The 12409-nt window shown below is 42.6% G+C and overlaps 1 protein-coding gene across 1 annotated transcript in view; it reads right to left on the bottom strand.

The window, feature by feature from the left end:
* Positions 1–7692: 7692 nt before the first annotated feature.
* LOC109974483 (zinc finger E-box-binding homeobox 1-like) overlaps positions 7693–12409 on the bottom strand; it is a 71546-nt gene continuing 66829 nt past the window's right edge. The window contains exons 7-9 of the mRNA XM_020624687.1: positions 11253–12401; positions 10554–10734; positions 7693–9733 (exon numbers count right to left, since the gene is read on the bottom strand). Coding sequence (XP_020480343.1) covers positions 9009–9733; positions 10554–10734; positions 11253–12401 — 2055 coding nt within the window. The 3' untranslated portion in view covers positions 7693–9008. The remainder of the gene's footprint in view (positions 9734–10553; positions 10735–11252; positions 12402–12409) is intronic.

Genomic DNA, 12409 nt, shown 5'->3' on the forward strand with positions numbered 1-12409 from the left:
TTTTGATTGGACACACTATGTTCTCTACAAAGTAAGAATTCTGCAACCATAGTAACAGGAAATAAGTGCAGAGCCTGCAGTCACCTCCCTCGCAGTGATTGTCTGGAGCATAGAGACAGTAGAAAGTGACAACAAGCCAAAAGATAAAACACAATTCTTCACATCCAAAGATGAATGAATTGTCTATCCATTACCCTCAACTCATGTCAGCCTTACAGTCTTTGTCAGTGCTGCTGATTAGTGTGGTCAGAAAGGTTGTGCGTTGAATGATGGTTGTGATGTGCTTCTGAGCCTCCCAGCGGATTTTGACAAATGGCTCCATGCGTGCACCGCCGCAAACTGTGGCGGCGTGAAATGAGCTTTAATTACTGCCAGTTATTACAGCTCTGATGTTTGTGCTTTGTCTCGCTCCAGCAGATGTCGACTCGTGTAGTTTGTAGATGAGCTGAATATGTTGTTGAAGGCGAAATATCTGTGCAGGAACAGAAGCATCACTTAGTGTATAAAAAAATGCTCCAAGCCATGTTTCTCATGGCTTTACTTGGTGGTTATCAGTATTCATTCGGTGTGACCTGCAGCTGTAAGAAACTGTTATCACATTCAAACATCTCCTGACTGAAGGTGCAGGCAGATGTGTGTGTTATGAAATCCTTACTATGTGTGGTTTTACTTTCCTGCCTGAGCATAATTTGACATTTTGAAACATTTTAGGTACAGAATTCATGTGGAATCTGCAGTTAAAACCAAAAATAACAAGCTTTCTGCATATGGAAGAGAGTACAAGAGTGCTGCTTCTTGTCAAAGTTAGGTGTGAGGGGATGATACATGATGTCTGATGGCAGTTTTTTGGCAGCCCACCCCCACCACCACCTCTCCCACATCCTATTTTTCTGGAGATTTTATTGTTTAACCCATTTACAGCTACACCTGCATATCAACTTTTCTTTCTCTTGGGATTAGGACAGTGCAACACCCCCCAGACTAAGTTTGACAGAAGGTTAGCCATCATATTTTATTCTGGGTGTTTAATCTAAGCCCACATGGGGCCCGTTGTATTTATCTGGGGGACCAAGCTACAGTGAACGTGTATGGGAAAAGACATAGCTAGAGCACAGCAGCCCACTGGGGAGTGAGATCTATCCTGCTTCGTGGACCCAGAGGAGCCACTGTTAGCAGGCAACGAGGAAGAGTTTCCCTCGCCAACATATGGGATGCAGACCACCGAGGTGACTTTGACTTGTTAACAGCACACCCCGGACCCTCCGACTGCTACGCCAGCCAGTCCTGTGGCTGGAGGATTGGAGTTGAATCAAAAACCCCACCTGACTCTGTGCCAGACTCTGGTGGTGCTGCTGCTGAGGTAGCGTGCACGGACATAGTGGAGGAATTTTTAAGAACCGATGTGCTACGGAATATTAAACAGACTTTGGTGGAGATACTTAAATTGGTAATCACAGCTCACATACAAACGTTGTGCAGAGGGTGTACTACCAGCACTGAACTGTCTAAACACACCTGTTCAGATCCTCTCCCTAAACGGTATTTTAATGTAACAGTCTTTGCACAAGTACAGAGATACCCTGCCTTATTACAGACGGGCTATCTCACACATCATACATGCTGACAGCTGGCCTGCGGTGAGACTGTGCCTTCAGGATCTTCTGCTGATGTATGAAATCCTGGTCTCTCGCAGCTCTATTTAAACACCAGGACCCAAGTGGGATTAGATTAAATACTTTTCATAAATTACGATGGCTAGCCTTCTGTCAAGCCTACTCTGGGGGGTGATATGCAGGTAGCCTTCTAATCCCCCAATAAAACTATAAAGCGATAAACTCTGGAAAACTGGGTGGGGGCAAGGTACAAAAAAAATTGTGATGTCAGACATCATAAACCTTCCCTTCATACCTCACTTTGACAGGAGTGCCACTCTTATGGATTCTTGAAATTTTTTCACAGTGAGGAAAGAAAAGTTTCCACAGGTGTTTTCAGTTACTGCAGGTTCAGGGAAGGGAGGGTGATGTCGGTCTGTACACACCCACACAATCCTGAGGGGAAGTCTCATCGAGCTGCACAAGTGAAAACTGTGTGGGTGGACTGTGGGCGTTTAGAGGCTTTAATGGTAGACAGAAGAATCAATTTAAAGGAGCTGCTATTTGGATAAAGAACAGGCCACATGACTCTGTCTCTCTCTCTGTCTGAGCTCAGATTTATTTTTTGTCCTTATCCAAAACGAACAAGTGCCCTCAGAATCCAGAGTCGCCCTCTCACCCGTGTAGCACACAACCGGAGGTAGTCTGTGACTGACACGTCCTCAGCTGCTGGAAATACTCCATTTGATTTATGTACAGGGTGGCATGTCAGGGTAGGGTGCGCAGGAGGCAGGACATGACACAGTCACGTAGCCAGTTTGTTCATAAACAACCGAGTCTCTTTCCTTGTCTGACAGTTCTGCTTCATTTTTGGAATTCTGTGTGGAATGGATTAGATTTGGCTTTGTGTTGTTCCAGTGCAAACAAAAGAAATAAACATGAGAATAGCAAAGAATTTGTGAGAAGTGGCGCGTTATCTAATATTTTTGGCTGTGACTGTATATACACTCACCGGCCACTTTATTAGGTACACCTGTGCAGTTCCTAATATTCTGATCTTTTCTGAGGACAAAAATATAGAGAATGAAATGTAGTCCAGTACAACACCCCACTTAACTATGTCCTCAATAATAAACATATAATTGAATTCATTCATCTGACAATTTCAACAAAAACTGAGCTTCATAAACACAGATGTTAAGGTGGACGTGTTGCATTGAATTGCATACACTGGTACAGGTGTACCTAATAAAGTGTGTAATATGGGCCCAGACCAGTGAGAGACCGGTAGAGCCTTAAATTGAATTCTGTATTTAATAGGAAGCAAGTGTAATACTTTGTTCTAACAAATGCATGATTCTACTTTTGATGTCTTAACACATATTTCAGTACTGACACTTTTGTGCTTTAACTGAAGCAGGAGTCTGATGAAAGTACATTGACCTCTCCTGCAGTTATATTTCACTGAGATCTAAAATATATGAGGGCGTCTTCCAGACGCTATGCAGCACCAACATGCAGCCAATAAGGCAGTGCTGTTCCACACAAGTCGGACCTCCACTGCCTCCTAGTGGCCACACCAGGACAAGCTGTTTCATTCACACCTAGTCTCTCGGGCTTTTTCATTCATTCACACCTAGTCTCTCGGGCTTTAGATTTCATGGCAGGTGCTTTGCCTTTACAAAATACAGAGTCCCCTCCTGTGAATTCGCTGACTGGGGTGTGGCCAGAGGTTAATGTCTGACCTTATGACCACAGTTTGTCTTTTCTGTGTTTTTGATTGCTCTGTAGCTGAGGCACTGTACAAAGAAACTTGCCTTGTCTATTCTGAGCAGCTGAAATGTGGCGTCTGTCTGCTACTTTAATTCTTTTTTTCTTGCATAACCATTGCCGTGCACTCCTGCCTTATCTCTCCGTTTAATGTTATGCAAACTACCTGCTGTGGTTCATCTTGTTTCACCGAACGAATAGCAGATACAGATCTGCTGCAGCTGCGTCTTCTCTCCTCATTGACCCACAGCAAACAAATGATCACCAGCTGGATCAGGAATATTCACTGGAACTCTAAGTCAGTTTACACTGGATCTGTTCTCACAACAAAGTTCTGCTTCTACTGAGTAGCAGTGTTTTGGTAGAAATGCATTAAAAGTAGCTGAAATAGCAGTCTGTATGTCGTCTAATGTCCTGTGGGGAACCCAGACAAAAGAAGTAACTCATTATTCTCATAAACCTGTTGGAAGTCAGTTTTGCCAGCGCAGAGGAAACTTGACTGCCCCTCCACCCCCCTTGCTACCATATTATTGATGTTTCCTGTAATTGTACGTAATAAATGTGCATGCTCAAATTACCCATGTAGATAATCTGTCATTTGCTCCAGGAAGAAAGACATGTTGTTTAGATTTTGTAGATTTATATTGTGTTAAATCTTCATATTCTCCTGTGCACTCAGAAGACAATGGCTTAAATTAATAATCACGGCTCATAATCCAATTATTTATGAGTGATTAGTGCAGATATTTTCTCTTTCTCTCTCTCTCTTCCATGTTACACTGAGGTCTGCAGATTTGATTCCTCTCTGGTGTAATTTTTCCCGAGTGGTGGTCCTCCGGCGCCACCTGCTGCTAAATCATCAGTTTTAGATGCAGCAACACACAGTATAAACTCTGCTAAGAAAAACAAACCTGTAATATGTTGTAAAAAAAAATGGCCTGCACTTCCACTGTTGTATAAAGCAGTTAAGAACTAAAAAGCAGAGACTGAGCAGATGTCAGACTGTAGTTTACCCTCAATTTACTTTGCTTGGATCAGAGCTGGTTTTACAACCCAAAATCAGAAAAAGTTGGGACGGTATGTAAAATCTAACTTAAAATAGTGATGTGTAAAGCGTTTACCACGGTGTGATGTTGCCGTTCTTTTTCACAGCACTTAAAAGGCGCATAGGGACTGAGGAAGTGATTAAGTGTGTCAGGTGTCATTTTGCCCCATTCTTCCTGTAAACAAGTCTTAAAGTGCAACAGTCCTGGGTCTTTGTTGATGCAATTTGCATTTCAAAACGTGCCACACGTTATTGGGGACAGGTCGGGACTGACCTGCCTGCAGTACCCAGCACTCACAACCTTTTCCTCCACAGCCAGGCCTTGGTAATGTGGCAGTATGAGGTTTTGCATTGTCTTGTTGAAATATGTCCCTGGAAAAGACATCATCTTGAACGTAGCATATGTTGCTCCAAGATCTCTCTGCATTGTTCAGCATTAATGGAGCCATTACAGATGTGTAAGTTACCTTTGCCAAGAGCACAGACACAGCCCCAGACCATGACTGACCCTAGCTTTTGGAGTTGTTGCTGCTAACAGTCTGGATGGTCCTTTTCGTCTTTGGTCCGGAGCACATGGCATTCGTTCCTTCCAAAAAAAGACCTGAAATACTGATTCACCTGACCACAGTACATATTTCCACTGTGTGACGGTCCATCCCAGATGCCTCCGAACCCAGAGCAGTTGACTTCTGGACACTGTTGACATAGAACTTCCTTTTGGCACAGCAGCATTTATTGATGTAACTGTGTATTGTAGTGCCTGACACAGGTGTGCCAAAATCATCCTGATCCCATGTGGTTATATCGCTTATAGAGTGATGATTCTTGATGCAGTGCCGTCTGAGGGATCAGAGAGCTCAGTCATCCAGCTTGGGCTTGGCCCTCGCCCTTTTCATACTGAAATCACTCCAGATTCCTTGAATCTCTTTATGATGTTTTGCACCGTAGAAGGTGACTGATCCAAATCCCTTCCTATCTTTCTTTGAAGACCATTGGTTTTAAACATTTCAATATTTTTTAACATTTGTTGTCAGACGGTCCTCGGCCCATCTTTGCTTCTAAAGGGCTTGGCCTTTCTTGGATGCCACTTTTATACCATATCATGATGCAGTCACCTGCTGGCATAATCTGCTTCTAATGGAATCATTTCATTGTTTTAACCAAGACATATCCAAGTCAAATCTCAGGTCTTTGAAAGCCATGTCTGAATTCTTTGAAGTTCCAGTCAGGGTGCATATCTTTCATTAGAGCAGGATGTGCAGTATTGTGAATGTCTTCCTCTTAGAGCTTTGTAAAGTGTTTTCTATAGAGCTGAGCTCAAGTCCAGTTTAGCATTCAATAATAACCCTGGTGACAATGGCATATCGTTTATAATGCACATTTCTCACTCCAAATGCGTTTACAGTCTAATTAACTTACTACACTTGCTTGCGGTCTGCCAGAGGCCTACGTGTTTGCAGTTACGAAATCTGATAGTTGTTACCTGCAACAGTTCAGTGCACTTTCTACCACACTTGCTCTCGGTTCATGTGTGCCCACTGGCAGAAGATCCTAAACGGAGGTGTATTCAAATTAACACAGCTGCGTCCGTGCTCGTTTACATCATCACTTTTGGTAAATATGCTGCTAAACTGAAACTGTGGTACTGCAATATTCTGTGCAGCAAAAGGTAACTGGCAACAGGTTTAGTAAATATCCCCCTGGAACTGCCAAAACAGCTGAGAGGGACATGGCTACAGACAAAGGTGGTGGACTGCAACCAAGACTATCAACCTTGAAAAGTTACAATTTGTCAGCTTCTTCTGGAATTTGCAGAGGTTAACAGGTTGGCGTTAATTCCTTCAGCAGTCCTCTATCTTTTTCTGTTGCTTGCCTTGAACCAACTCACAAAAATGACCACAGATGGCAGCTGAGGAGTATTTCCTTTGACAAAGCAGGAAGCTGAAGTAAAACAAGTAACTCGGAAATGCTGTCTTATATTTTATTGTGATGGGGAGTCATAAAAATGGAGCAAAACAAAAATAAAAACTATACAAAAAGACATTGGATTTACAAAGGATGTGTAGAGGACAAACAATATGCAGCCTTCAACAGTACAATGGAACAAGTTGGCACAGAACAGAAAATGATGCACAACGATCTAAATTTGACTTCAAAATAAAATGGGAGGAGTAACAACTTCATAACAAGATCCTTCATTAAAGCGGCGACACCTCATGCTTTTAAAATCACAAAGTTTATAATTCAGTAGCTTCATTACGACGTAAAGAGTGGATGCACATGTAACCGTTTCTATTTCTCAATTCATTCCCGTGGTTTTTTCTTTTTTTCAGTTTAAAACAGAATTCATGTTTGCAGAATACATGTTTTGTCTTTTTATTTTTATAGTTTTTGTTAAAACAAACTTCAGCTCCCAGAACCACCATTTGGGATTTTTTTTGTCTGTCGAGATTATTTTTCATACTAAAATATATTATTGTATCAATTCAAACTACATTAATGTACACTACAATGTGTAATAAATAACCATAAAAGAAAATATAAAAATAAGACACATAAATATAAAAAAGTCTTCTAAAAACTAAACTGGTACATTTTTTTAAATCTGTGAAAAGGGTTCTAATACTGCCATTGTTGGGAGGAGAAAAACAGGAGACACGTAAGAACAAAAAAACAGACTAACGCTATAAACACTGTTCGGTAAAAACCAACTGAAAACACAGAGACAGAAACCACATTCACTAACGTTTGTTACTAGAAGTGCGGGACAACGTTCGGGACAGTGAGCCACAATATTTCTCTCTAAGTCAAGTGCACAAATCTGACTCGGTTTACTTTCTCCCTGCCCGTTTGAGAAGGTTTTTAGTTTCAAATATTTCAATTTGAATTCTGGGGAAGAAGATTAGGGCCACTGCATAAAATTTATGTGACTTCTGTTTTTAAACTCGGAATTTCTCAGAAAAAAGTCAGAAGTCAAATTTTATGCAGTGGCCCTAATCTTCCTACGTAGAATTTACAGAACATCTGGTTTAAGTATTTATGTAAAGACCCACTGACTCTGTTAAAATTTTAACCTTAGTGGGAGGCCGGTTTTATCCACAGGTCAGCTCAGTCTATTTCTCACTGGTTTTCAACATAGTTCCCACACATTCATCCTTCCAAATCAAATTTCTGACCTGGAATTTGACCATTTCTGTCACTACCTGTCAAATCAGAACAGTCAACGAATTCTTGTGAAACACGATGGTATTTAACGACCAAAAGCATCATTTTCTATAATTATACTGTATAGAGGTGAAGCGATCAAGTCCATTAGTTGACAGAACAGTTGATAAGCGATTCATATCAGGAAAAAAAAAAAAACTACATTGAATTGTTTGTAATTTTTTGCGCAAAATGCTAATCAATTTATCGGTTGGTAAGCAACATAATTTTTAGTATAGCCCTAATACTGTTTCCTAACTTTCATGTGTGGCTCAAATACTGTTAAATACCTGCATTAATTTCCCAGGAACTCTTTTAAATACCGCTGCTGTTCTGTGAGAGTAAACAAACATTAGTCAACACGAGGCTTGTGTAAGTAAGAGAGGGACGTAACAATGGCTACATGTGTGAAGAAGAAATGATAATACTGTTCAATGGCACTTTAAACAGTACACAGGTCTTGCATAAGGCTGGAGGCATTGGGGTGGAGCAGGAAACAGCCCTGTTCTTTCACATACAGCATGACTTCATACCTAAGCTAATAACACTGAACAAGGACAGAACTAGAGTCGATCGAAATAAGGAGAAGCTTGGTAAGAACTGCCGCTTGTTGGGTGGAGTCTGCTTCACCTGGAGACTGCACCTGTTTACGCTAGGCCGGGTTGCAAAACGTAGGCGCCTGATGCTGGCTTTGAGGTCGTGACTCTACCTTCCCTGATAGGACAGATTTGGTTATGGCATTCAGAAGCCAGGTTCTCACCCTGGACTCCCCGTCCCACCCACAACCCTCCCCAAGAATACTTTATTTTCCTTAAGGCTAACAGTCAAACTGAAAACCAAAGTAAAGCTAGCTAGCCAAGACTAACACTAACACAACAACATCTCGGTCGCTAGTGTACATATATAACACTGAAGGGCATACGATGCATGAGGCATGTATCCATAGGTAAACCAGGAATACACTGTAGTGCAGAGGTTTTTGTTCGTAGAACTCAATAAAATACTGATTTAGCAAACTTCATTGGCAATAAAAAGGTATAGAAATTTTCTCATCTTTATAGGTTGAAATGTCTCAAACAAGAACAAGATTAGTAACACTGACAAATAAAAACAAACCAACCTGGGATGTCCTGGTAACAATGGGTAAGTTTTGCTTTAAAATCTGTATTTCTATAAACAATTTTAACACTGATATTTAATTTCCACATGAAAAAGTCACTGTTTTGTTTTTTCTTTTGTCAAGTTCAGGCACACCTGGATTTTGTACACAGTAGTGGACCGTTAAACTCAGGGAACCGCCAGGACTTTCTTCTGATGGCAAGATGTGGTTTCGTCATAATGAATTCGACTTCAGTGACCAACACATTCAAACTGTCCTGAGGAGGTTCTCCTAACTTTTATTTGGCGTTTGTCACCACTTCCTCTGTGGGTTCGCTGCTGTCGGACCCCTCCCTGATGCTTTTGTCTGTATTTGCTTCACAGTCTTTCATTTCCTCCGTTTCCACACCTGCCGGTTTCTCCTTTTCTTCGTTTCTTTCCTCCATCTCTGCATCCTCCATGTGATGGTCTCCCAGCTCGATCTCCACCACATCACACACAAGCTCCTCCTCCATCTTCTCTCCTTCTGCCTCTTCCTCTCTTACCATCTCTTCCTCTGTGATCTCCTCTCTCTCTTCGTCATCATCGTCATCATCGTCGTCGTCGTCAAAGTTACCTTCATAGATCTCGCACTCACCGTCGTCCACCTGTACAACACGGATGTCGTCCATACAAATGGCCTCATCGTCCTCCTCTTCCTCGCTCTCCCTTTCATCCGAGTCCAGTTGGGAGGGCGGGGTCGTGGTCCGGCTATCTGACTGCAGCCCGGTACCAGAGCTGGCAAGCTCAGACGGAACGCCGCGAGGCCCTGAGCCAGATCCAGAGCCTAAGCTCGACCCATCCTTCTTGCAGTAGGAGTAACGGTGGTTCATGTGCTGGGAGTAGGAGCCAGAGTGAGAGAAACGCTTCCCACACTTGTCACACTGGTAGGGTTTCTCACCAGAGTGCAGCCTCGAGTGCTCAATCAGGTGGTGCTTATGTTTGAAGGCCTTCTTGCAGACGTTGCACTCGTGCGGGCGTTTTCCTGCAGGTTAAACAAACAAACGAAAAAGGAGTCAGAGGGGCACTAATTAGAAATGCACCATTTTCTTGGCTGATTCTGATTTCCTTTTTTTTTAAGTCTGCCCTGCCAATTCTGATTTTGGTCGATTGTGATTTTTTCTTTCTTAACTGTAAGTGACAGCATATACAAATATCTGCATATATTTTCTTTAATAATTCATTTGTAATAAAATGAAAACACTATTAAATTTTTGTTTTCACTCACTCAAACAAATCTCAAAATAAAAAAGTGCTCCAGGTTATTTCCAAGTAAAAATGAAGTGCAGTATTTGTAGTTCTTCAAATGTAAACAGAAGAAAGTCTATTACACCAATCCTGCTACACATGCAGTTCACTTTTTGAAGTGTATGTAGTTTTTATTTACCCTGGGTTGGATACACTGTACATACACAGGCACTTCAGTGGAGGTAGTACTTCCCTTGTGGCGTTCTTTTTCTCAGAGTTTTGGGCTGTAGTGTCTCCTCCAAGGTGTTTCTGCAGGCTTCCCTGTGCGTTTTTTTACACCAAGCACTTTCTATGCGCGAGTGAATACGGCATTTTTGTGAGATACTACTTTTCAGTCTGTGCCACTGTGTGCACCACATAAACCATCGTGTGTCTAAATTTGACTGGCACAGAATCGGATATCTGTCTTATTGGCCATAAATCTGAAAACCGGCCATTTTCAGTCTCCATTGATCAGTGCATCTATAGCACTAATGCAGCTTGCAAAAAAAAAAAAAAAAAAAAATTTAAATATTGAAGTAGAGGAAAAAGGTTTTTCTGTTAAGGTGTTACTGTACCTGTGTGTTCGTATTTGTGCCTGAGCAGGGAGCTGCCCTTCTGGAAGACCTTAGAGCAAAGATCACAGGGGTAGACACCATTTTCTATCCGTCGCTTCTTCATCAGAGCTGCTGATTCTGCATCATTCTGCTCCTCCACAAGGGACGTGTCATTAGAGCTACTGTCCACATGCTTCTCCTGCTGTAAATGAAAAAAGAAAAAGCCATTAATCATAATAATTTTCTTATTTAATGCCATGTCTCAACTGAAGGCAATAGCCTAAGGAAAATTAGCTCTGTTTTATGTCAGAGAAAACAAGCCAAATCAAGGGAATCACTTTAGGATCTGTGAATTTTCACAATTACCAAACCTCTAATAATAGTTAATGAGGAAGATGGTTGCCAGAGTAATTGATAATAAGCTGTGGTTAGTTGTAGCTCTAGGAAAAAGAAGCTATGATACTTTACCACCAACCTGTTTTCTAATGCTGTGCATTGAACTTGCATAGCTACAGTTTGTATGGAAATGAAGGAATTACTGCAAATACAAAACTAAATTTGCACCTGCTGCTACAGTACATGCAAAATTAATTCATCATGTTCATTGCTTCCTGTTTCTTTGACCTGAAACTAGCAGGTAGACAAATGCTTGATGATAAGATAACTGTCTAAAAACCCACAAAAAGGTATTTGAAAGGCGTGATGTTTAGCATTTCTAACCTTATGCCCATTGAGTACAACAGTCTTTGCTCCTGTGGCGTTGCCGGTGGTAGTGGCATAGGTGTAGGTGAGCTGGGGGATGAGGATGGTTCGCTTTGCTGTGGTGTTGATGGCGCTGAGACAGCCCATCGTGCCCTGACCAGCGATGGCCACTAATGTGGGCAGCTGTGCGGCAGTGACGATGTTGACAGGTCTTCCGGTCTGAGGTGTGGTGACGTAGATCGCTCTTCCCCCAAGCTGCTCCTTCCTCAGACAGGTCAGGTTCAGGGGCTGTTCCTGCTGTTTGGCGGGAGGCGTAGTTGTTTTGGCTTCCAACTCTGCTGTGATATGTTTGGGAAGGGAGAGGTCAAGTGGCTCTGCCTGTGTGTCTTGGGCCTCCATGTCTTCTGGCTCACTTTTAATGATGACAAGGTCCCCGGTGCTTAGGTTCAGTGATGTGGAGTCTGATGAAGAAGTGCTTCCAGAGTCGGATGAGGCTTTGTTGGTTGCTTCCTGCAGGGGATCATCTTCTTCCTTTCCATTCTGATTTGAGGAGTCCACTGAGATAGAAACTGTGGTTTCAGTCTTTTTGGAAACCACTATAGCGTCACTGTCGGGTTTACACACATTTTTCCCGCAGTTCATCTTGGCAAACCACTTTTTGACCACATCCACAGGAATACTGATGGACTCTGAGATTTTTGTCAGCTCCTCCTCACTGGGGTTGGCATTGGAGGCGAAGTATGTCTTGAGGAGTGAGAGGAGGTCATCCACAGGTGGCTCCTCCAGCGTCACCCCAGCCTCACTCAGCAAGGCAGCAAACGAAGGGTCCAGGGCTGCAGAGTCGACGGCCTCCCCATTGGCTGCTTTGCGATGCTGGAGGAGGTGCAACGCCTCCAGGTTGTCAGGACAGTCGTCGCATAGTAAACATGTACTGGTGCTGCTGGCTTTTGGCATCTGAGCTATTTCAGTAACTGAAGTTTTAACAGTTTCCATTTCGGTCTTTGTGGCTTCCTCTGTCTCTACGGCAAGCACTGGTTGTGGCTCTTTCTTGACGATGGTTAGGTCAGTCGCCTCTGGGGTTGGTGGGTTATCTGTTCTGGAGGGGGTAGTAGCTGCAGCAGAGGCAACAGCGGGAGGGGGGTTGTTTTTGACAACAAGTGGTGTAGGCTGGGTAG

This window comes from Monopterus albus, unplaced genomic scaffold, assembly GCF_001952655.1.
Source record: "Monopterus albus unplaced genomic scaffold, M_albus_1.0 scaffold335.1, whole genome shotgun sequence".
NCBI lineage: Eukaryota > Metazoa > Chordata > Actinopteri > Synbranchiformes > Synbranchidae > Monopterus > Monopterus albus.